Source organism: Sinohyriopsis cumingii, chromosome 2, assembly GCF_028554795.1.
Source record: "Sinohyriopsis cumingii isolate HCF-2022 chromosome 2, ASM2855479v2, whole genome shotgun sequence".
Lineage (NCBI taxonomy): Eukaryota > Metazoa > Mollusca > Bivalvia > Unionida > Unionidae > Sinohyriopsis > Sinohyriopsis cumingii.
In genome coordinates this window covers 136997517-137023868 of record NC_142962.1, presented here as the reverse complement: position 1 = coordinate 137023868, position 26352 = coordinate 136997517, and the positions used below count along the sequence as shown (strand labels likewise).

At 33.6% G+C, this 26352-nt stretch overlaps 1 protein-coding gene across 1 annotated transcript in view; it reads right to left on the bottom strand.

The window, feature by feature from the left end:
* LOC149805912 (uncharacterized) overlaps window positions 1-25480 on the bottom strand; it is a 273589-nt gene extending 248109 nt beyond the window's left edge. The window contains exons 1-9 of the mRNA XM_089934933.1: window positions 25328-25480; window positions 17656-17753; window positions 12585-12641; window positions 10969-11162; window positions 9954-10034; window positions 6890-6982; window positions 5421-5528; window positions 2808-2936; window positions 783-941 (exon numbers count right to left, since the gene is read on the bottom strand). Coding sequence (XP_089791059.1) covers window positions 783-941; window positions 2808-2936; window positions 5421-5528; window positions 6890-6982; window positions 9954-10034; window positions 10969-11162; window positions 12585-12641; window positions 17656-17716 — 882 coding nt within the window. The 5' untranslated portion in view covers window positions 17717-17753; window positions 25328-25480. The remainder of the gene's footprint in view (window positions 1-782; window positions 942-2807; window positions 2937-5420; window positions 5529-6889; window positions 6983-9953; window positions 10035-10968; window positions 11163-12584; window positions 12642-17655; window positions 17754-25327) is intronic.
* Window positions 25481-26352: the final 872 nt, after the last annotated feature.

The following is a 26352-nucleotide window of genomic DNA, read 5'->3' as shown; positions in this document are numbered from 1 at the left end:
TGCAATTACCTTTTAATCAAAACTATCCAATACAATAATTACAAAAGACATTCAGAAGTGACAAATTTTTTCTCCTGGAAACCAGCTGTGTATGGGAATGGGGTGAAGGGGGAGCTTATCCATCCACATTCCTCTGAAACTAGTAAAAATTAGTTTTAGAAAAAATAGAACTGCCCTTCCAAATACCTGAAACTACAATTTAAAACATGCCACAAACAGATTAAACAAACTTAACACACAAAAAATGATTTTAAAACCAGTCTACAATTCTGATACATGAATGTTTAAATCAGAAGTTAGTTCTCACACAAATTAAAAACAATGTTGATTTTTTTAAAGAGGAAAAACACTTCCCTAGAAAAAAATAAACTGCTGATAAATTTGTAGAGTAACTGTTAACCAGAAGCGTGACACAAAATCAAAATCATTTTGTACAACCATGGTAATGACAATATAAATGAATGTCATATTCTCAAAAATGTCATGACTGCTAAGTCTCATAACAAAAAAAGTACACAAATGTTATTTAAATATACAATAATTTCACCTACACTGACACACACAATGATCAAATATTTTCTGGCATTTCTGGCATTAACTTCTAATATTTACAACACTGAAAATATAGGCCTAAATTTAAATGCACGACTTGTTGAATAAAACAACCTCAAAGCTAACTACAGAAGAGTTCTTTCAAAACTTAAAACTTAAAAATGGCCACCAAGAATTCTGAAAAGAGGTAATTTGTTATGGGGAAATAATTCTGAATCACTCAAACTTACAACTTGTCCCGAAACAACACTGGTGGAGTATCTTGGATCAACACAATATATTCCTGAGAGAAGGCAGTCGGCATAGACAAATGCTGGTGCCATATCATCACTATCTGTAACAGTCACATTAACTTGAGCGACAGATGAAAGTGGTGGTGTGCCAAGATCCTGAAATAATAATAATAATAGTAATGAATACATGTAATAATGACAATAATACTTATATGAGAAAATCAAAATATTAACAAAGGACGTTATGATGATGCAGTTTTCTGCTTATGGCATATAAATAGGGAAATAGATAAATACTGTAACCCTTTACCTCATGCAAGCGCCTTTGGACACCTCTATTCCATTCTCATCAAGCGCCTTTTGACACCTCTACCCAATTCGCATGGAAATGCCTTTCAACTCATGCTGTAAACATCAGCCATTTTGAGCAAGTTTTCATAGCACCACCTTTGGGGAATAGCCCCTATGAGATTCTACATTCATTAGTGTGAATAACCATTAAGTGAGATCATGTTGTCACTGTTTAAGATCTAGTCCAAATCCGCTTTTTTTAAAGTAACTGGGTCTTATTCTCCACTCTCCAAAATGAAGTCTGCAGATTTCATTCAGTTCTTGAGTTTTCACGATTAGAATCACAACTATGAAAGCTTCAATAACTTAAGGCTCTGATACTGATTTAGGCAGCAATTAAGTTTTTATAAATTATCAAATTCAGATGATTTAGTGATGTAGACACAAAGAACTTGTAAATTTTGAGTATGAGAAATGGCAGCTACGGTTGGTCACACGGCTTCACTGGTAAACGAGTTCTTCCAAGATTTTAAAGCACGTAAATAATTCTTAAATGAAAAATAATTATATAGCCATAATGATTGGATTTTACTCATATCTTTCCATACATAATATATGTGTACCAAAAATGTAAAATGGTTAAAATTGATGTTAAACATCACATATACCACACTGCTTAACAGTTAATAGGCATGCCTACATGTATGGAGTCAAATAGGAAACCCATGTTCTATTATAGCACACTGCACTGGGTAACTTTGCTACACGTATATTGAAGGGATAAAAAGCCATATACTCTATGAGGTAAAGGGTTAATCCTATGCATTATTATCACATTATTTCACTTAAATACAGCAACTGATGTAAAAGATAAATTACTTTCTGAAACTTTAACACAAAACTTTAACTTTTTTAACAACAATGGTAATATTTTCTACTCATGCACACATGACTAATTTCTATCTTACTGTAGTAGACATTTCTGAACAATTTTTCTACTCACACAGGTAAGACAGAAATTTCTATTACATCATGGCACACACTTCAGAACTACAATTATCCTACTCACACACACATGAAATTTCTATCACACAGTGGTACACATTTAAGAAATACAAGTTTTCTACTCACACACACATGACAGAAATTTCTATCACACAGTGGTACACACTTCTGAATTACAAGTTTTCTTCTCACACAGGCAAGACAAAAGTTTCTATCATATTATGGTATGCATCACAGAACAAGATTTATATTTACACAGGCCAGACAGAAGTTGTATCATAGTATGGTACACATCACAGAACAACAATATTAATATTTAGACAGGCCAGACAAAAGTTTCTATCATATTATGGTATGCAACACAGAACAAGATTTGTATTTACTCATGCAAGACAAAAGTTTCTATCACAGAATGGTACACATCACAGAACAACAAGAGTTCTATTTACACATGCAAGACAAAAGTTTCTATCATATTATGGTATGCATCACAGAACAAGATTTATATTTACACAGTCAAGACAGAACTTTTATCATATTATGGTACACACTTTAGAACTACAAGAATATTATCACAAAGTTTCAGATGAATACAACAAGATGTGTAACTTTAAAAAACTTTTACATACTACTTTAGCACAACTGGAAAAAAAAGCAACCAGTTTTCTTCTTACGAAAGGAAGAAAGGAACTCTTAGCAGACAACAAATTAAAAGTAAGTAATTACTTTTGCAATGACATTCATCACATAGGTGGTTTGTCCCAAAGCATACATAGGTTCAAAATCCAGAGACTGACTTATGATAAGGTTAGGAAATCTGGTGGAGGTAAAGATAAACTTTCTGGAACCATCCGTCTGAAAAGAGTATAAATAATACAGTTGTTATAAAAACTGGTATGACATGCTCTATACATAAGTACAAGAATATATATCAATAAAAGGTCTCTTCAAGCTCTTTTTCACTTCCCATTTCATCAGCAATTCATACTAATGTCTCTTTCAACCTCTTTTTCATTTCCAATTTTAACAGCAATTCATTTTAAGATATTTATTACACACAAAAACTAGTAAACAAACAATTCTTTTAAAGACTATTGTGTAATGAATGACAATAAATTGAAAACTTAATTCATCACCATTGCTTAGCTGCTCTTTATCTTATCAGTTGATGCCAGTAATACTCCATCTGACTATTAGAATGGTCAGTAATCATTGCTTAGTGACAGTAATACTCAACTGACTATTAGAAGAGCTATCAGCTGATGCCAATAATACTCCATCTGGCTATTAGAACGGTGAGCAATCGTTGCCTAGTGACAGTAATACTCTTTCAGACTATTAGAACGGTGAGCAATCATTGCCTAATGGCAGTAATAATCCATCTGACTATTAGAACGGTGAGCAATCATTGCCTAATGGCAGTAATGCTCCATCTGATTATTAGAAGAGCTATCAGTTGATGGCTAGTGTCAGTAATACTCACTTTGACCAAAGGAAGGGATATCAGTCAATATCTAGTGTCAGTAATACTCACTTTGATCAACAGAAGGGCTATCAGTCAATGTCTAGTGTCAGTAATACTCACTTTGACCAACAGAAGGGTTATCAGTGAATGTCTACTGTCAGTAATACTCACTTTGACTAATATAAGGACTTTCAGTTAATGCCTGGTGTCAATAATACTCACTTTTACCAACAGAGTGGCTGTCAGTTGATTTCTAATGATAATGCTTAGTGACAATCATACTCACTTTGACCATTAAGAATGGTTATCAGGTGATGCTTAATGACAATATGACTCACTCTGACTATCTAGAAAGGCTATCAGTTGATGCTTAATGTCAGCAATACTCACTTTGACTCTACAGAAGAGCTATCAGTTGATGCTTAGTGACAATCATACTCACTCTGACCATTAAAAATGGTTATCAGGTAATGCTTAATGACAATATAACTCACTCTGACTATCTAGAAAGGCTATCGGTTGATGTCTAGTGTCAGCAATACTCACTTTGACTCTACAGAAGAGCTATCAGTTGATGCTTAGTGACAATCATACTCACTTTGACCATTAAAAATGGTTATCAGGTGATGCTTAATGACAATATGACTCACTCTGACTATCTAGAAAGGCTATCGGTTGATGTCTAGTGTCAGCAATACTCACTATGACTCTGTAGAAGGGCTATCGGTTGATGCCTGGTGTCAGCAATGCTCACTTTGACTATATGGAAGGGCTACCAGTTGATGCCTTGTGTCAGCAATACTCACTCTGACTATATAGAAGGGCTATTGGTTGATGCCTAGTGTCAGCAATACTCACTCTGACTATATAGAAGGGCTATTGGTTGATGCCTAGTGTCAGCAATACTCACTCTGACTATATAGAAGGGCTATTGGTTGATGCCTAGTGTCAGCAATACTCACTCTGACTATATAGAAGGGTTATCAGTTGATGTTTAGTGTCAGCAATACTCACTCTGACTATATAGAAGGGCTGTTAGTTGATGCCTAGTGTCAGCAATACTCACTTAGACTATACAGAGGAGTTATCACTTGAAATCTAGTGTCAGAAATACTCACTCTAACAGAAGGGCTACCAGTTGATGCCTAGTATCAGTAATTACAGATCAGAATTAAAACAAAGTACAATTTTACTCAACTTTGCAAAAGCTCTTAAAAACAAAACACACACAACATTGGGATTAATAAATTTTACTATACTAAGAATTCCATTTTATTTTCGTTGCTATCATATTCCACAAGTTTGCAAACAAACAAATGTTGGTTGTTGTTGTTGTTGTTGGGTTTAACGCCATTTTTCAGCACACAATAGGCTATGTATGGCAGCCAGTATTAATGGTGGAGGAAGAACCCGGGAAAACCCCGGGAAGAACCACCGACCCACGAGAAGCTACTGGCAAGCTTTCTCACATACCCACATTGGCCAAATCCTGGACTCGAACCCACGCAGACAGAGGTGAGATGGCAGTGATCCGTAACAGAGAGCGCTTTAGACCACTCGGCCACTCGGGCCCCCCCACAAATGTTGGTAGTAACTTTCATGACATTTCACTGGCAGCAATGACAATCATAGAAAAGACTTCTTCCCTCAGAGATTTAAATATATTCTTGGTGGCAAGCATGAAAGCTATGAAAATAGGTACCCAATCATGAAAAGAGAATTCACAGTTGCATTGGGGTGGGTGAGGTGAGATGAGAGGAACAAAATTCGTAAACAGACACTATTAAATTAACGGTGATGATAAGGACACTACAATGTCTGAGCATTTACAACTATTGCCATAAACATGAAAAATCAAGTTAAGACAAACATACCACTGAGCCATCCCCTGTGGAAATTGTATAGTCAATGGTGGCTGCAAGACCACTATCTTTATCCAAGGCTGAAATTTGCCTGTAAATAGTTGTTCCCACTGGAGTAAGCTGTTAAAAGAATGAAAAATTAAAAGCATCATAAGACTGCAAGGAAACTCTGAATCAATATAAAAATATGACTATATTCTATATCATTCATACAATGGATAATGATACATGTGAATCTAATACACTAAAAGTGTGCTTTAGCCATCATTTACATGCTGTTTATGTTTTGGAACATCATTTGCAGGAAAAGCAATAATTTATGTGCCAGTAGAAATTAAAAGAAGTACTCCATTTACTTGATTGGACATTAAGAGCTAAGTTCTCAATCAAATGACAATGAAGTGAACAGTCTGAATCAAAGGACGATGAAGTGTACAGTCTAAATCAAAAGATGAAGTGTATGGTCTGAATCAAATGATGATGAAGTGTACAGTCTGAATCAAATGACAATGAAGTCTACAGTCTGAATCAAAGGAAGATGTGTGCAGTCTGAATCAAATGACAATGAATTGTAAAGTCTGAATCAAATGACAATTAAGTGGAAGTCTGAATCAAATGATGAAGTGTATAGTCTGAATCAAATGATGATGAAGAGTACAGTCTGACTCAAACAATGTGTACCGTATAAATGAAATGACAATGAAGTGTACTGACTGAATCAAATGAAGATGAAGTGTACAGTCTGAATCAAAAGATGAAGTGTACAGTCTGTATCAAATGACAATGAAGTGTACAGTCTGAATTAAAGTCAAAGAATTATACAATCTGAATCAAGTGATGTGTACAGTCTGAATGAAATGACAATAAAGTGCACTGACTGAATCAAATGACAATGAATTATAGTCAGAATCAAATGATGATGAAGTGTAGTCTGAATCAAATGACAATGAAGTGTACAATCTGAATCAAATTACAATGTCCAATGCATAGTTAAATTTACAAGGTACAATGCATAGTTAAATTATTTTAGTAAAATTGATTACTCGTGAAATTTTAACACCACAAGAAGACAGGTATCCCTGTTTTTTTAAACAAAAGTAATAACATCAGATTGTAAGTATTTACTTTTGCCAGGGGCAGATCTAAGACTTTTCTAACACAGCCTGATTCTGAGAAAAGGATGGTTTCTTCTATGTCAAAGTAGCTAAATTTCTGTTTCTCCCAGAAAAGTGTACTATTTTGACTGAAAAGAGAGGCTTCCTCAAAGTCCCCATTCGATCCCAACTTATTTATCATTATTTTTGTTATTATTATATTTATTATTTGTGAAGATTTTCAATGTTAAACAAAATGTCATCCATTGATATTTTAAAATTGATCATAAAAGCAGAAAATTATGACAATGAAAACATAATTAGGTTTTTCTTTCTTAACAGAAATAAAACAGGTGCATTGCTAAAAACCATAAAAACAACACTTACCTCTTCCACTGATAGAAAATATGGTGTATTAGTGAACTGTGGACTGTTATCATTTACATCTCGGATGTTAACATTAACTGTTGCATAGGCAGTCTGAAATTAAGAAGAAACAATTATATCTTGCAACATTATTGAGGACTCTTAAACAGTACATAAAATATAACCATTTTGTAATGCATCAAATGTTGTGGGATAGATGTGTTAAATGTTGGCATATTAAACTTTTTAAAAATGGATAATTTTAGACATCAATGGGTACAAGCAATAAAAATTCACATGAAAATATACACGAAAATAATTGTCATGCACTAGCCTTGGACGAATCTCGATCCTCAAGTAAGAATAGTTATGTATATAATTATCTAGTTTAATGAAAAATTAAATTAAATTGTGCTTCTTTTCCTGAATTTTTCCTTCAATTTCAATAAAAATTAACTCAGTAAAACAAAACTCAGCAAAAGAAATGTTTGGTTCAAAACGTCAATTTTACATTAAAATGAACCCCATACAGCCGGTAAGTGGTCTATTAAGCCATACAAAGTAACAAAAAAATGGCATCATAGAAACATGTACTGTACAGATGAAAGACATCCTAACAAAAACATAAAACTATTTTAAAATGACTGGCTATTTGATGATTTGCCAAAACAAAACATTAATGTGAGATGATGTTTCTTTATCTCAGGGGAAAGAAGTGAACCTGAGCAAACCAAAAAACTCTAAAACCTGAAAATTACATGCCGACCCCTGGCGAGGATAAAGTGTAATCCAAGTGGACAAAAAGATTAATGCAAGCAGAAAAAGAGTAATCTACATATAACATAATAAAATTCAATGAGTATATGTACAAAATTATTTGTTTACCCCTCTGGTTTTTTAACATCAATTACCGCTTCAAGTTTTCATATACAGAACTTTGAGCTTTATAATGCTACAGTCTCTCATATTGCATTTCAAAACACTTTGTACCAGCTGAGATTATGAATTTTTTTGCACACCAGTTGAGCACTAAGTGCTGGGCTACAGAGCCTGGATCTGAATTCAGTTTTATTTTTGTTAACAATACTGAACAATCTCTCACAGTCATCATTAGAATGGTAAAGAACCAATATTCCTTTCATAACCTAACAAAAAAGAGGAAATATATATCTTCCAGTTATTGGGTCTTTTAGCAGGGAAATAAGGTGCCACTGCACGTCAACTCTGTCTGCATGAAGTACATTGTCAGGTAGAATGCCAACTTGATACTTCAGGAATTCTCCTTCTAATTTATTGGCAGCCTTACCTGCAGCAAGGTGCATCATATGACCGGGACAAACTGATACATACACTGTTGGAAACATTTTTCAAAATACAGAATGAAACTCATTTATGATTTCCAGTCATCACTGATGCATTATACAGTTCTGCCAAATTAAGTTTATTCAAAGCATTATTAAGCAAGTAAAAAATGCTTTCTCTAGTGGAATCTACTGTTAGTTCTGGTAATGAAAAAAGAGTACACTGACTTTGCCCTTTTTGTTGTCAGTCTCTTACACAGACTGGGCGCAACATTTTGGTATCATAATCACTGCTCCTGTCTGTAGCAATGCTAAATGGCCCAATTTTCATGGCTTCTGCAATTTTAAGTGAATTATCTTCTGCTAAACACCAAACAATATTACATGATTTTGTTCTTGCACATGCATATTTTCTGCAATTTTGGAATCAGGAAACCTCCATTTGAACAAAAGACCAATGTAGTCTTCTACTGATAGGGGTAGTCAGTGTTCTATTAAGAATTCGGTAAATAATGCCTCTGCATTTATACAATTTGTGTCCTCAATTTAGTTCTGCTGTAAAAAAGAAGTTACCATAGTACTAGAGTTAGTAAAACGAGCCAATTCAAGGTTTCTTTGTTTTACCACCATGACCAATATTAAAATCCTTTCCACACAGCCTGCAATGGGCATGAAGCTGCACTAGAATGGAACATTGTATTGTGTAATTCATGTACTCATCTCTGAATCGGTTTTTTGTCTTTTTCTAATCAATCTGTGAAATTATTTGAAAAACATTTTTGCTCTAACTCAGGCATCGAATAGAATAAATATGACTTGACTTTTAGCGCCAAATACCTACAGACTGGTTCTGTACCAGATATGAATTAAAATAAAGAATCTGTGAGCAAAGATTAAAATTTAGAAAACTAGCCTGTTCTCTCCTAGCTAAGCCATACAGCAGCTATAAATAGAAACTATGGTCAGAAGTTTGAAAGTAGAAACCAGATGGTTTCTTGGAAATAGGGCAGCTGCTATAAACAGAACATAATACTGTTAGGAAAGTGCATGCAAGTCTATGGACAAGCATACTCTTATGTCATAGTTACATAGAAGCCGTCTTTTCTAGAATACAGTCTGAAAGGTTAATGGAATGTTAATAAAAATGAGAAAACAAATCATTAATCTTGGGGGTGGATGGGGATATATCAAAAACACATGATCTGAATACATTTACACATAAAGTGTAATTTAGTGAAAAAAAAGCGTAATGATTATGCCAAAAGTATAATGGTTGGCATATATGCTTCAGGCCAATGCATTTCGATCAAGAAAAGTGTCAGTGGTTATAATGAGAACTACAAATATAATGCTCTGCTAAATTAAGTACTCTATTAAAAATTTACAAACTAATTTTAAATGGGTTCAGATTACAAGGACAAAAAAAAACTTCAAATTTCAGTACAATTAGAAACTAAAGGACACACATATATGCATCAAATCATGGAATTTGTTGCTTTCAAAGACAAGTTAACAACTATTTATTTTGCACTGCTTATTTAGTCTTTACTCTGGACTTGCTAAGACACAACACCTTAAAATAACAAATCATTAAATATTTTGTTTCAAAGAGAAAGTTTACAACTTTTGTATGGTATATTTTGCACTGTTTATTCATCATTAGTTTGGACTTAAAAAGAAATGGCACCCTGCAAGCACACAAGTCAAAGAGTTAACATCATTCAAAATCAAAATAACTAAAACAAATGCATTTAGGAACTTATTTTCTACACTTATTCAATTACCGTAGACGTATCAGCATTGGAGGTACACTTCAGCTGAAATGATATGATCTCAGTGTCATCCAAATTCGTAAAAGCAGGACCCTGAAATGAAAGACAACGAATGTTTCATAAATAGATTTACAAGAAATGACGAGGAAATTATCAAACATTAACGCTTTAAGCTCCAGTATTTGTTTATGGGAATGAAACCTAATAACTATTTTTATATCAATGACCTTGTCACAAGCGGACATGAGGATCTAAAAATGTTTCTACTAAAATAGTGAATTATGAATTGAATCCATTGAATACTTGTAAAATCACATCTTAAATTTCTATTTCATATTAATTTGATATTTTACTTCTGTAATTGATTCTCCTTCCTTATCTCTTGTACAATACATAGAAATTTATGGATATTACATGGAACATACTAAAATCTATTTTATCAAAACAATTTCCTTGCAATATATATAACCCCAATTCTATTCTGTATGATTTATTTTCTCAATGTGTAAAAAACAAAGAATTCAACAAGCTTCACAATAGAAGCATACTCAATAATATATGACCATTTTAGAGCAGGTTATAAAATATCAATAAAATGGACACAAATGTTTTATCACCTGAATGATACAGGAAGAAAATAATTATGTTCAGAAATAAAAATATTGAATAGTTATATATACTGAAATGTTAAGAAATGAAAACTCCATTAAACTGTCACTGATCATCAAAGAATACTTATCTGAAACTGAGGGATGTCTCTTTAATTTATGTTCGAGTAGAATTTAATGCATATCTCTTCATGATATTAAAATTAACTTACATTCCTGTCCACTTTATTACCTGAATGTTGCTGGTGGCAGAGAAATAAAGAACAGTACATATATTCAAGTAGAAGAAATGAAACCTCATTAGACTGTCATATATCATTAAAGAATTCTTTACCTAAATCTGAGAGATGTCTATTCAATTTTAGTTTGAGTACAAGTAGAATTTAATGAAATCTCTTCCTCATTTTAAATTAACTTACATCTCTGTCCACTGAAGTTATGAGACGAATCCTGGTCCCTGTCCCAACATCCTCAATTCTGAAAGTGTTGTTAGGATTTGGGGCTAATGGGTTGTCACTAGTCATTATTAATGTTATCCCATTAGCGGCACCTAATGATCCTGTCACTGGAAGGGAAGCTTGGTATGGGCTGGTGCTGCTCAAAATCTCATTTGCTGTAAAAGGATTTCTAAGATAATGTATTCTGCCCAGCTGACAGAATTATAATCAACATGAATCAAGCAAGAGAATGACCAATGACAGTTATGAATTCTTTTCCCATCCTTGTTTGAAATGAGAGTAATCAATTTTTAATGTAGATGAACTCTCATGTGTTTTTCATAGAATTTAATTCCATCGCTGAACACAGGCTATGTAGGAAGGTCAAACTGGTATTGTGCTGACCTTTCCAAAAAATTTACAGAATGCTGTAATAACTTTTAATCAGTCTATTATCCCAGCACTGCGATTATACTCTAACACTAATACTTCTATTAAAAGGGAATTTTAATTGACCTTTCGATGATATCCAACATTTATGAAGTGCAACACAAATCTCAGATATCTGTCATTATTCTTTTTTTGGCCCTAAACTCTTCAGATTGCAACAGTAAGGTTCTTTCCAGGTTTTTCCTGGGTTCTTCCTCCACCATTGGCTGCCATGTATAGTCTATCAACAACAACAACAATAAGGTAATCAATTAACAGCTTGTTGTGTACATATGTTAGCCTATTACTCTGGCACATATAATTGCAATGGTTGCAATGATTGATGGAATAGTTCCAGTACCAAGTAGACTGGTTCTGGCTGGTTTCTGTAATGCATTGGTAGAATAAATGGAAATACGCTTTTTTTCTTCAATTTATTTTTTAATCCTGTTGGTTTTCTAAAGTGGCTGATATGAACTACAAAATGGTATGTGTGGTAGACAAACCTAAAAGTAGTACTGGTATTTCTGTCCTACCACCAGTAGAATTACATATATATTAAAACCATGTGAGCACTAATTAAGTAGCCCATGCAATCCGTTCCCCATTCATAAGTCAAATACTTCAAATTGTATAGTGATGTTTACAGTTTTTGACAGCAAGTAGATGACCGTCATAAAGGTAAGGGGCATATGTGGAGATACATATTAATACTTTACTAAATGTCTTTCAACAATTTGAAAATATAATGCTAAATTTCATCACGAGATCAAAGTTTTCTCAGGCAAATTAGATTTTGTTTCCCCAACAATCATAATGGACTTAGAATACAGGAGGGGACATATGAAATTGGTGGGATGCCAGGTGTCATGCTATCAAATGTTGTTTTTTTTAGCAATGGCTACCATTGTTTCTCTGGCTTCTGCACTTCAGGTGATAAAAATGTAATAACTGAGCTAATTTTCTCTGGCAGACCACATAAATTAAATGCTATAAACCAATTAAATCTTGTAACAATGGAACATTATAACAAAGACTTTGGAATACATATTAGTCAGGAATCTGACAAAGGAACTTGAACTCAAGACATTATAAAAGATAAAGCGTCATATCCGAGAACATAACAAACAATCTTTACTATAATTTGAAAGGCTCAGGATAGTCCATACCTGTCACATTTCCTTCGTCAAGTGTTACAGTGATGGTAGAAGCCATGGTGCATGGTGCTGAAGATGACAAAATACAAACAATTATATATATATATATATATATATATATATATATATATATATATATATATATATATATATATATATATATATAATCACATATCAATCAGAATGCCTAATTCTGCTTTTCAAAGTTTTAGAAATGTCGGAAAGAAGGCAATAGAGTATTAATTATTTATATAGCTTCTGAAACTTGTACTGGAATATTATTACAAGTGAAATTTTCCATGAAAGTAGAATATACAAAGTAGGTGAATGCTAAGATACTTTTTTCCTCTTTGTCTTGTACAAATATATATCAAAAATAGATTATAGAGAATGTTCAAGCAGGTTACATTAGTAAGGTAATACAGCGTGACCCCACTATAGCATGATCCATTATAATATGAATTCGGATATAGCACGGTCGTGGCTCCCAGAATCATATCTACATGTATTTTCTTGTACATAAAAAAAAATCTTTCTTAAAAGTATTAAGAAAAAAAAAAAAAGTTTATTATCATTTTGGGGAAGAGATCATGTATGAATAATACGTGGCATGGCTCCTGAAATTTTATATGTATTTTTCTAATATACAAAAATAGCTTTATCTTCTTAAAAGCATGAAAAATAATGTGTAAAAGTTTTTTCTGGGATCGCGCTGGGCTTCATCAATGTCACAAATTGTGGTTTTATTTCCTTACTGGTGGCAAAATATACCATTTGGCGATCTTGTTTTTGTTGGCGACATTGTTGTCTGTATAAAACTGTATATACAACCAGTGGTTTGAAGTGGAGAAATTCAGAGGCCCCATGAAAGGAAGCTGCAAACTTGATATAAAATACACTGAGATTTATATATTGTTACATGAACAAATTCTCTGTCCATATTGACAAACCATCTTAACAGTGTATTGTTATATCATAATCCGCTTATGTTGACATCTAGCAAGAGTACTGTATGCTGTGAGATATCCACTTTTTTTTTTAAATATCTGGTAAGTGTGGATGGTAAGAAAAATTCCTTCTCTTTTCACTAAGAATTAAATCCTTCAGAACACTCAAATTTTCTGTAGTAATCCCTGTCATCAGACCATAATACCTACATCGCTATCGTCCGTTTATGATGCTTGAGTGGAAGGCAGGATCACTCTGCTACCACAGATGTAAAATAAATGACAAAAAAACAACAAAAACAAACATGTTATTACTAGTTGGTCTATTCAATAAGCAGGCGGGAACAGTAATTTCAATCAACCAAAAATGACAGCCAATTCCTTTTTAAAAATGTACCCTGATAAAATAGTTTGCTGAAATTTCAAAGAAAACAGATTACCTTTGAAGCACCAATTGTCATGAAAAAAGTACTAAGCAAATGGAAGAAAAAAAATCAGTCTCAATCAAGCAATACAATTATTTGATGTTGCTGCCACAATAAGAAACAGGCATTTGTTTGGTTCTCCAAAGCTGTCCTTTAGCGGTGACTTCAAAAACGCATGCACCCTTCAAAGAAAGCCAACTACAATCTTTAATAAAAACAAAGACCCTTTCTTCAAAGGAAGTCAGTACCAAATTTAAATAAAAGCAATAGAATCAGATGGATTGTTTCATTTCCAATGTGAATGGAACACTTTTACAGTGCAGTGAAAGTTTCCTTTTTGCAGGAAAAACGTTTATGCTTATGAACGCTACCAATGGTGGCTTAAAATGCAAACCTTTACCGACTTGGGGCATACTGAAAAGTAAATGTGCTTCATCATTTGTTATGTGAATGTACTATATCTTTACACTGAAATCAGACCTATATGACTGTGAAAAAAATTATTGAATATTTTAAATCTGTGCATGTGCATTATTTTTGATGGAATTACTTGTATTGTGGACTCAATGTATGTGATAAGATTCGCAGGTGAGTACAGTGTTGATACTCTATTTATGATATACATAAGACATGTATATATAAACAGTATACATGTATATGTACCAAAGTGTGGGTTCTCTGAATAAAGTAAAATATTATGTCATCTCTGTTTTCACTACAGGTGTATTTCTCATTTAATATGCATCGATTTAAGACGGTAACTGTGCCAATGAAGCATATATTTTTTTACCTACACCCCCCCACACACAAATTTTTGGAGGTAACCGACTTGGTTGCTTGTAACATGGTTTGGTCTATAACACGGTCAGGTTCTATGGCTCCCAACTACCATGTTATAGTGGGTCACAGTGTACCATGTATTAGCTGCTATAGCATGTATTGCATGTTGCACCAAGGTAGGGTATGCATGACCTCATCTCCAGACATTCAAAGTTCTGTCTCTTCTTTACAGCTAAGAAACAATTACTTTTGCAAATCACAGAGTTTGCTAATTACTTGTTCAAACAAAGTGTTTTTATTGTTTCTAAAGTGTGAAATTGTCCAATATAGTGTGATATGGATTGTTTCAACATTTGTAATAATATTCATATACTTTGTAATTTCAACATCAAATTTAATATTGTAAATGATTGGCTTCCTTCTAAACTAAAGTACCAGTATATTTTCACAAACTTTGGCAAATTGGATATTTGAACATTTACATCAAGTTTTAAAAGATAGAAGATTTAGCATTGCACGAAATTGGCAAGTCCTGATTAAGTATAATAATTTAATGTTTAATTTTCTATCTAAAATATACAATCACGCACATGTGTGTGTGTGTGTGTGTGAAAGGGAGATTTTATTTATTAATTTAGTTTTAACAATTTTTCAGTCATAGCTATGATGTTTTGCAGTGTGGAAGTTTAAAGTCATGTCTACCACTGAGGTATCATGTTGCTGACATGTAGAAACATGTCCCACCCAGAAACATTATCATGAAACTAGGCCGACCAGTCTGCGAACTCTAACCTCTTAATTGCTGAACACATAGGATGGCAGCCGTAAGTACCATTTTTATACGCCTTTGGTACGACTTGGTGGACACTCTCGCCACTTAGGCCACTGAAACATTCACTTTTGTAATTTATATAAACAATACCAGTATTGTTTAACTTTAAAGCATGTCCACAACTGCAGAAATTCAGTGTTGTGTCTCTTCTTTACAGATATAGTTACAGACTCAATTACCTCACACACCCCAGCAATGTAACATCAACCGCATTATCATAATGGAGTGATACTTCCTAGATACTATGATTTAGGGTAGGACAGAATGCTCTCACTTTTTTAAATCCAAAGAGTTTCCCCATCAACAAGTCTAATGGGAGTCATCACGAATGCACAACTTTTATGACCAACTGACAACCAACATCAAATTCCTATCATAATAATTGGGGAAACAAATTCCTTCACAATAGTATACTGTATTACCAATTAAACAAATAAAACAAATTTTTTGTGGTAAAATATCTTTTGCAATCATCTTACCTTAAACGAAGGGTTAGAAAAAGCCACTGTCAGGGGGTAGGGCGAACACCTTGAACAAATGATCATGTTCAAAATAATATTTTTTTCAATGACTAATATTTAATCATTAAATTACCCCTCTGGGTACCTTTAGCAGGGAGCCCCAATTATCTCCATATATTTCTGTATTAGAGTAGTGGGTGATTTCTACAGGTAAGATGCCACACTGATTTATTATATGAAAAAGTAATACCAGTCCATACTAATAGCCCTTACAGAAACAAGACTTGCAAATGCTCATCTTATGTCAGCACACCAACATATTTTGGCAGTATCTTTCATCTTTGACTTGACATGCTAAATTCACAATATCTAGTAATACAATTTCCATCAGTCTGTGGAAGAAATGATCAATCAGACTATAGCAAGTAACAACTGTTTCTGTTAGCCAGCTTTAGCTACAAAGAATATGGCATGTAAAAGAATCAAACCAATCCCATCTGTTGTTGCATGCTATACTGGCTTTTATGTCAAAACTTTTTGATCTGACATTTTAGAGACAGGGATAATAGCATCGTATTAATGATAATGTGAGCCATAATGATGTAAACTTAGATAACCATTAAATATAGACAAGTTTCTGGTCAGGTGGCCAACTACTAGAAAGCAAACAGACAACAAGAACTACATCTGGTACCCAACAATACTATTACAGGTTTGAGGACTGATTTATCAATCAAACTACAAATCATGATAAGAAAAGGAAATAGCCTGATATCATTTATTTGCTTATCTCGAAAAAGATTAAATAAGTGCGGTAACATGTGTGACACCTTCCATTAGCAGGTCTCATGGTGGGTTCCAATTTTGGGTCAATAACAGAAATTTACTGGACATGCAGAAATTTTCAAACTTGTTTTAACACCAAATTCTACATTCAAGACGGTCCTACTATGATACTCAGAGGTATCACAAATTGGCAACATAAAGTAAACTGTCTACAATATCTTGCATTTGCCACTGATCCTTAAATCTAATTACGGCATATACATGTCCATGCCAGCATATTTACTATCACTAATTAACTTATATATGACAATCATAAATCTACAATAAGTAATAATAATGGGTGCTACATGTAAGAAACAGGTACCTACAACTTTTTCCATTTAAAGTCAATTCTATATTGAAATCACACTGTTCTTAAAGCATTAATTTCAACTGTTCCCACTTATACATTGTCTGAACACTAAACAATTTCTGATCAATTTAGTTTTCGTTTAGAGGAAATGTTGTTCTTCATCATCTGGCATCAAAAGACAGAAATGGATATATGTAACTTGTTTGAACTGTACTTTTATGCTATACATCTCTCTGAAAATGAGCCTGTTACAACAGTAAACCAAGTACAGTATTGCAAAATATATGAAAATTGTATTACACACTGGAAAGCACGTCACGATGACCTAGCTTTGTCAGATTACAAATATTCATCTCAAGACCCCATGAAAGAGTAACTTTGGTTACAAAAGGTTAAAATGTATCTGAAGTTGAACCCTAGGTGTCACCATGTACCATAAATCATCTTTCCAAAAATGCATGTGATAACAAACACTGGACAGCATACAAGCAGAAACTTACCCTGGGCTCTGGCAACAGGCAGCAGAAGCACAAAGGTAAGGAGGAAAAAGGACCACCCCATCTTCCAAGTATCTGGAGCAAACAGCTCCTGCAAATATCTGAAATGAAAGAAAACACTGATGGAAACTAAAGGGGCTTCCAGCTTTTGATACTTAAGACATGGTGTCTAACTAATCTGAATATTTCTACGTTCTGTGATATATTCAAATAAAACTATTGGGCACACATAAAAAGATATGAGAACCTTAAAAAATTGGAATACTCTTAAACTCAGATACAATTATTTAACAAAGAAACATTTCTTGCTAAATTCAAACTTTCAATATTTCAAAAACTAATAATTAAAAAAAATTAAATAACATTCCAGTACTCGATATGCATGATAAATGAGAAAAAATGCCTTTTGTTTAAGCTCATCACAGTTTATACTCTTGAAATATTTAAATGAAATGGGTAATCTAAACCCATGTTCATTGTTTCTGTGCATTAGTGCACAAGCTGTCATGTCGACTATAACCTATTTTATTTCTCTTATCATTCACTGCAATCCAATCAAACTGGTTTTCAAGGACTATTGTTTTCAACCATTTGAAAATTTAAAACTCACATATGTCCACTCCCAAAATGCTATTATGTTAAGTTGCATGGGATAGTTAATGAAGATGAAAAAATAAAACTATCCATGGCAGTTCATCATTGTGACACCATCAGTATATTGTGACGTCTGCTGCATGATGTAATATTGTTAGCCATAAGGTCCATCTCTCCAAGAGACAAATCTTGGACATTTTTTGCCAATAAATTAGGCGAAATCTCCAAATCCCTGAACAAAAACCACTGTAGGGAAAATACTGGAGCAAACTGGGATGTAAACAAAGCGTGATGAACTTATCAAACCTTAAGGATTTCTCTATGTAGCATTTTACTGCCAAATTTACAGAATTATGGCAGTGGCATTGCTCTATGGCAGGAGACTAACATAGTCCTACAATGTAAGACATAGCATATGTTGTTTTTATTTTAGTACTATCACCCCCCAGAACAAAAATATCGGATGATGTGTCTTACGTTGTAGGACTACTGGCTAATACACTGTGAGAAGTATGGCATCTGTTTTGAAAACCAATACAATTCCCTTGCTCCACCTTAGCCACAATTATACTGACTGAATCTGCCTTTTCCATAAAACAAAAGATAAAAGCTTAAACATTAACTGTAGGAATACACCTAAATTTGATTGCTTTGAGTTATTTGCCTAGAGACACCACAAGAGATGTGATTGAAAAACTTGATATTCCAGTTATCATTCCTGTTCCTTTGTACTGCCATGCTGTGCCATGAAAGTGAAAGTAATTCTCATTAAACCATATGTACTAGCTTATAAGTTGACTCAAACTGCAAACAACAAAGATCATGACCTGCCACAAATCTGCTGGCACATTTTTTGAAAGCAGATCCAGGTCTTTTGTGGTTTGCAGTTGGACTTCACTTATAGGCAAGTAGATACAGTAGTTCTCACTAGCACCAAAAAGTACAAACAAATCTGTAGTACAAAAGGTACAGTATGCACTGACTGCAAGTATACATTAAGAGCAATCTCAGTAATTCTGATGGCTTGCCATCACAAGTACTTATGCACTCAATACATGGTAGTATTTAATCTGAAGAACTGTAGTGTTATTCCTTAGGATTCAATTCCTCTTCCCCTTTGTAATCCAGGTCATATAACATGAAAATTATTAGACATATAACATGTCATCTTGTTATTACTACATTTAAAAATGTTCTATAATTAAATTTTGTATTTTATAAAACTTGACCTTTGATGCCTTCTTCAGGAGAATGGGTCAGAATAGTTCCTCTCTTGCACATGGTCACCATATGACCAGGAATACCACCAAGTTGCTCAATCAAACTCAGGAAGACATTTCTGTCAGCAATAAATTTAAGCTTGGGATGTACTAACTCAGTCTAAGATGAGCAACAATGATATTTTATCTTTATTTTCTTGGGTCCATGGGAACCTTGGATGGAACTTTCTTGCACCCAAAAAAAATTAAAATAAGATGGACCACTGGTATATAATTGCTGCTAAAAATGAACTTTGTCAGTGGTCTCTCACTTGTGACAGGTGATAACACTATATAACTAATAAATCTGTCCACTAAGAATCAGGTCTCTCAAGGCAAGTGATTGTTGTGGTCTTTCAAGATAAGATTTTCTGTCTCAGAAATGTATTTTATACAGGAGACAACAATTCCAAGACCAGACTACTATGAAGAAGTCCATCTTGTCGAATTCCAAGACCATTTGTCCTCTGCATCATCTTTGCCAGATTAGTGGGTCAAAACTGAAACCATGGTCCCCATTTTTTTATGTGCAATTATTCTCATAACTGTTTGTACTCTAAAGCCAGGATTGTGCTGATGTGACATTAAACCCAACATACATACATACATACATACATACATGACCTTTTTAATTTTTTGTAAATGTTTTAAATGTCTCAAGCAAAGAGAGAAAGAAAAAAAAAATATGTGAGAAGAGAAATACCTTTTGTACTAGGTTCACACTAAAATAACATGAATAACTGCCCCTTTTCTATTTGTTCAATAATAATTGAATATGACCCATGATACATATCTGTGCATTCTTTTTAAATTTTCAATACTTTGCATTTGCAAATAGATATATCACCATTTTACACTTATCTGGATGTAGAAATTATACATAAAAAATCATCACCTCAATAAAGGAGTAAAACATTCCAGTAACTTTGGCCTCCTGAATTTCTCTAACCCTGTATATGTCAAGATCTTGTTCTTGGCTTTTGTTTTCAATACTTCAATGAAAATTGTTAACTGATAAAAACACTGGAGTGTCTTTTCCATGTTCTTGACAAAAAAAATTCTTAGGGAATAAAGAAAAAATATATAGGAAACAGTATCTACTTTACTATATTATCTGCCTTGGTCACTGTGCCACATAACCATGGCAAGCTCTGGTCAACAAAGTACTGAATTATCTGGTCACCTGTCCTTGAAAACTGTAACAAGGCTGATAAACTACTGTCATGGGCATTTAGCTGAGACATAATTAACCTATGACAATATATATTATATACAATTAATATGTACATCCTTTACTTGATGAATGTGGGAGGCTCAAAGTTATTATAAAAAACTAAATTAATTTTTATTTCAGAATTTGGGTGATTCAAGAAATGGTGTTGGAAAATCTTTGAGTTTCCAAATGAATGTAAATCTTTTTAACCAAAAATAACTGCCACAACTGCAGACAATCTCCACTTGTGAAACTATCTTGTAGCAGAAAAAAATTAAGTTTTGCTATAGAAGAAGTTTTTTTCATTGTTGGTCATAGTGTGATGAGCAGCAGTCAGTATGATCCTGTTTATTTTATCTGTTTTACTACTTCTTTTCAACCAAAACAAACATTAAATTCACCCCTGCCAGAGATGGAACTGCCCTGATAGGATTGATTACTACATGGTATCTTATTTAGCAACTCAAAACCCCAAGTTCTGGTAACAAGCCATGTCAAAGCTGTCCTGGTAAAACAAAAGGTATTTTATCACAGAACTCAATATTCAATATCAAGATGATATTATCCTTGATCCGGCTTCTGTAGCAGAGGTCTTCAATGATTTCTTCATTAACGTTGCTAAAGAAATAGGCAATAACCACCTAACCTACGATGAACAGCATAGCATACAGGCTATTAAAAAGACCTTCAATATTTCTAGTGAACAGTGATGGGAATCAGTCAGAATTTCATAATCAAATCAAACTTTACCAACGGATAATCAATTAAAGCTGGTAACTACAAGAGACTTTTAATTTTTGTTTGTTATGAGTTATATCTTGCTCAAGAGTTCAAAATATTAATAAATGTACAGGAGTAATCTCTTACCTGATATCTTTCAAATGTGTTATTTTTATTCTACAACTTTGATAAATGAATGCAACTTTTTATGGCTGACCATTCTTATGTAATTGAGATACTGTTGCAATCCCTCCAAACCCTTTCATTCCCATGTGATATGCTTATAATTTAAAGTACAGAAGGACATGGTTTTCTTCTTTGTCATTATTTACAAATGCTGCAAAGAAAATTTTACATTTTAACTGAAGCAAATCATGAGAATTTGTTTAAATTGACTAACTCAACAATTTAACAGCTTAATCATATAATCATGACTATTCAAAATATGAAAGTTTGTACCTACGGAATATGTATGGTTTTGTATTTGAAACTTGTGAAGATAATAAATAATGCAGATCAACTTTAGTGGATTGGAAGCCCTCTTTAGCTTACCATTTACACAAGAGTTTTACTAACCTTTGTGTTTTGCATGCAGCTAAAAATAAGTAGTCTCCCTTTACCCAAACAATTATCGAGTTTCACAATCAATTATCTTTTTGGTTAACAAAATGATGATCGATTATAATCGATAATCAGAACAACACTAAATAATTCTACAAAATCTGATTTCACTGAAGACTTTAATCTAAAAACAGATCAGATAGATTAGCACCATTTTTAAGTTTAACACTAACAAGACATTATATGAAGTCATTTGGTGAAAACTCAATACTGATATGACAATCTAAGTTTGAATAACAAAATTTTCAAGACTGCTGCCATGATGGCCATATCAGAGATCAGATCAGTACCGTTTCATTTAGGACAAACTAGACTTTATATGAAGTCTTAAGGTAAACACTCCAGCTCGATATGACTTTCCATTAGAATAATGATGGCTGCCTCGTGGCAATACTAGATGTCAGATAGGCAACAATTTTAGTCAAGATCAAGCAGACATCACAAGAAGTCCTGTCATGGAAACTCCACATGCATATGATCATCCATTCTGAAGAGTAGCAATAAGAATATTTTCATGCTGCAGTCATGGTGGTCGTATTAGATTTGACAGCTGTACCATTTTCTTTTAAGTCCAATAAAGCACTGTAAGAAGACTTCTGTGAAAATCTCATGTCAATATAACTTTCTATTCAGGACTAGTATATGTAACTAGATTACTACATGGCTTCTAAGGTTGTCATATTTGAAACCAGATCTTGAAATTGTAATGTTGATATAACAATCTAAGTAGCTATAACAAGATTTTCAAGATGGCTACCCAGATGACCATATTAAATGTCATAGTGTCCCCATTTAGGAAAACTACATCTTAGACTGAATGTACATGTATATGTGTGTGAAGTTTCATGGCAAACCTCCAATCAGTTCAGAAAAAGTAACAATAGCAAACATGCACTAAAGATGGATGGTCAAAAGACACTAAGCCTTGCATATATTCTTCTGACCTGTGACCAGTGGAGCTAACAATTAATGGATATAATGTAAGTAGTTCTCTTAAAAAAGGACACATCTGGAAAATGGAACCATCAAATGATGATATGATGAAACAAATGTTTAGTGAAAACAACTGAGCTGACAGCAATCTGTAGTGGTCCTATCACAGATTACTGTCTTGCGGAAATACTTGATTTCATGATAATTACAATTTCCTATAGAGTTGGAGCATCCAATTAAATTGCATTGCTTCATCAAATGATGACACCTTATCACCCCACCCCCGAAAAACTGCAACACACCATAAGGGTAACTTTTTCTAACTAATTTAGACCAATTTATGTGGGCCCCGAGTGGCCGAGTGGTCTAAAGCACTCACTGTTCTGGATCACTGCCATCTCACCTCTGTCTGAGTGGGTTCGAGTCCAAGGCTTAGGTAGCGTGGGTACGTGGCAAAGCCTGCCAGTAGCTTCTTGTGGATTGGTGGTCCTTCCCTGGGTTTTCCAGGGTTCTTCATCCACCAGTTATACTGGCCACCATGTATAGCCTATCATGTGCTGAAAAATGGCGTTAAACCCTAGAACAACAACAACAACCAATTTATGTCATGTAAGATGGCAGGGGATTGTCCAGTGTGTTCCTCTCCAAAGTAGTGCCAGAAGATGCACCGAGATTGGTGACACTGGGTGAAAGGAAAAGGGAAAGTCAAGGATTACATGACTGCAGAACATTATGTTCTATCTACAAGAGATGGGCTTGTGATGTGGTGAGGCAGAGATATCAGTAGATATCTGGGTGGGGTGGAGGACACATATTGTGGCTTTATATTAGTGAGAATAAAGAGGATTGATAGGTAAGAAGTATATACGGAACTTTAATGAATATTATTGATAGAGTGGATTCTGAGCTGAAAAATAAACAGCTTAATCCAATATCAACACTACTTTTAAAAATATTGGGGGTGGGAAGTGTGATTACCAGATTTAAAAGTCACTTATATTTATTAAGTCACCAATTAAGTGAATAAATCTGTGAAATCATTTCATAATTTCACCCTTGAACAATGACACAACAGTGCAAACTACTAAATGGGTGGCAAAAGATATGGGTAATATGAAGTAAAGTTCAGTAAGAACAAAAATTCAAGAACTATTTAAAGTTTCACACTTTTAAATTATGTAAAATGAGAAAATTTTAGCATCACTTGCATCCATCTGAGAATTGGCATAATTGCATAGTTTCAATAAAAATATGCAAATACATCCATGTGCAGCACTAAGTCTGCACAATTTTGTCAGCTCCATATATTGAGCAAAATGACCAGCCAGGTGACCACATTATGAACCAATGAAATTTATTATATTACTAGTATAATCTGTGAACATTTATGAAAACATTCACTATATTTTAAAACATTTTGTGATCAATGATGCTTTTAAATACCTGTACTTTCCCAATCATTGCACGAGTCTAGAACATACCATAGCTGTTAAAATCCATCATATGCTCCACACAGTATACTGACAAACCCATAACTTAATCTTTATGAAGCTACTCCAAAAGACAAATATACATTTTTTCATCAATAAACTTCACTCCCTATCCACACATTAAAAATCAACAATGAAACTTTCCAGTAATGCAAGTAACACATTACTGAAATAAATCTTTTTGCCTAGCTTGATAAAACTGTCTCATTCTAAGACATTTTAATCAAAGATTAAGTTTTTTCCTTCAAATTTTCATTTTTAAACTGTAATTTGTTTTTCTGCCAACAAAGGTGTGATTTAGAATGGGGAGTAGCACTTGAGCATGTTTGCACATGTAGACAAAACATTTCATTCTCAACTGAGTTTATATATATATATATATATATATATATATATATATATATATATATATATATATATATATATATAAATCTTGCTACCATGACTTAGTCTTATGCACACAAAAAGTTATTAAAATTGCTTTATATGTATAAGTTGTCACTTTTTAACAAATGTAATTTATACCAAAACGATGTAAATTTCATAAATTACTCTGGACAAACAAATGTCATTTATACATAAAAATGTAAAACCATTTAGTTTTCTGGATAGATGACAACTGCTTTTCAAAACTAATAACTAACGATTATATATTCTTTATATGTAATAAAATTATATATTGCAGAAACATTGCATGTGCTTACAAAGACAGATCAACACAAATCAAACGATACTGAAGTCTGCCAGTTACATACTAATAATAACAAATAGGGTGGCATCTGATAACGAATACGCTCAAACCATCAGACACTGGATATAGCATGCATTTTCACGAAACAACTTACCTGATATTTTCTGCAATAACTAATATTCCTCGTTAGTTGTTATATCTAATATACAACCCTATGTCTTTCTGATCGGAAGAATTCGAGATGATTGAATACTGAATGTTCCCGTATGCCACTACCACACCTTGTGCGCTTGGCTAGATAGTACTGTTTGATGTTCGCCAGTGTTTTATTAATGAAACACCGCGCCGCTCCTTTGCATTTCAAAGACCAAACAAATCCCAAGTCATTCAGGCGTAGTAGTAGAACCGGTTTGACAAGAACCGCCATGACTCCAAAACGTGCTGAGTCTGAAGGTAAAAATATACCGACCAATGATAAGTGAGTATTCAAATAAAGTAGGTAATGAGAAAAGTTCGTATTCACCGGTAAACAAAAGCACGTGTTCATATGGGATTCGATTCAGGCATAAGTCAATAATTTTTTAATCTTGTTCAAACCAGACTTTTGTGTTGGGCTGTTAAAACGCATTATTGATTTGTTGTGTTATCATTGAAGATGCTTCGGTATGTATGAATATATAAACACATCTCTCCTTATATCAAAATCTGTCCAGACAAATTTTCTTCCATCTTTCAAACCAATATAGTATTGAAACTTCAAAGGATAGTCCGGAACTCTGCATTATCACGGTACTTAATGTTCTTATCGATGCATATTACAATTGTTTTGCTATTGCTGCTTACTTATAATTGATAAAGTTTCACACGACTTTCCCTCTTTATATTCCATGTAAAATTCAGTGAAGTTCGCAAATGCAAATAAAATAGCATATAACAGCTGACCCAGATTAACGTACCATGGGGGAACAACTCTATATTATCGCGGTATTTGCCTAACTTACGTATGGTAAGCACGAATGTATTATAATAAACATAAACTACAACTTACCTATGAGAAGAAATCTCGACGCGTGTACTGGTATAATATTTCCACAATAAACGAAAGGATCCAATGATAAAATCGAACACACAAATGTAATTCAAATGTAAGTCCATGAATAACAGCATTACAAATTGAAA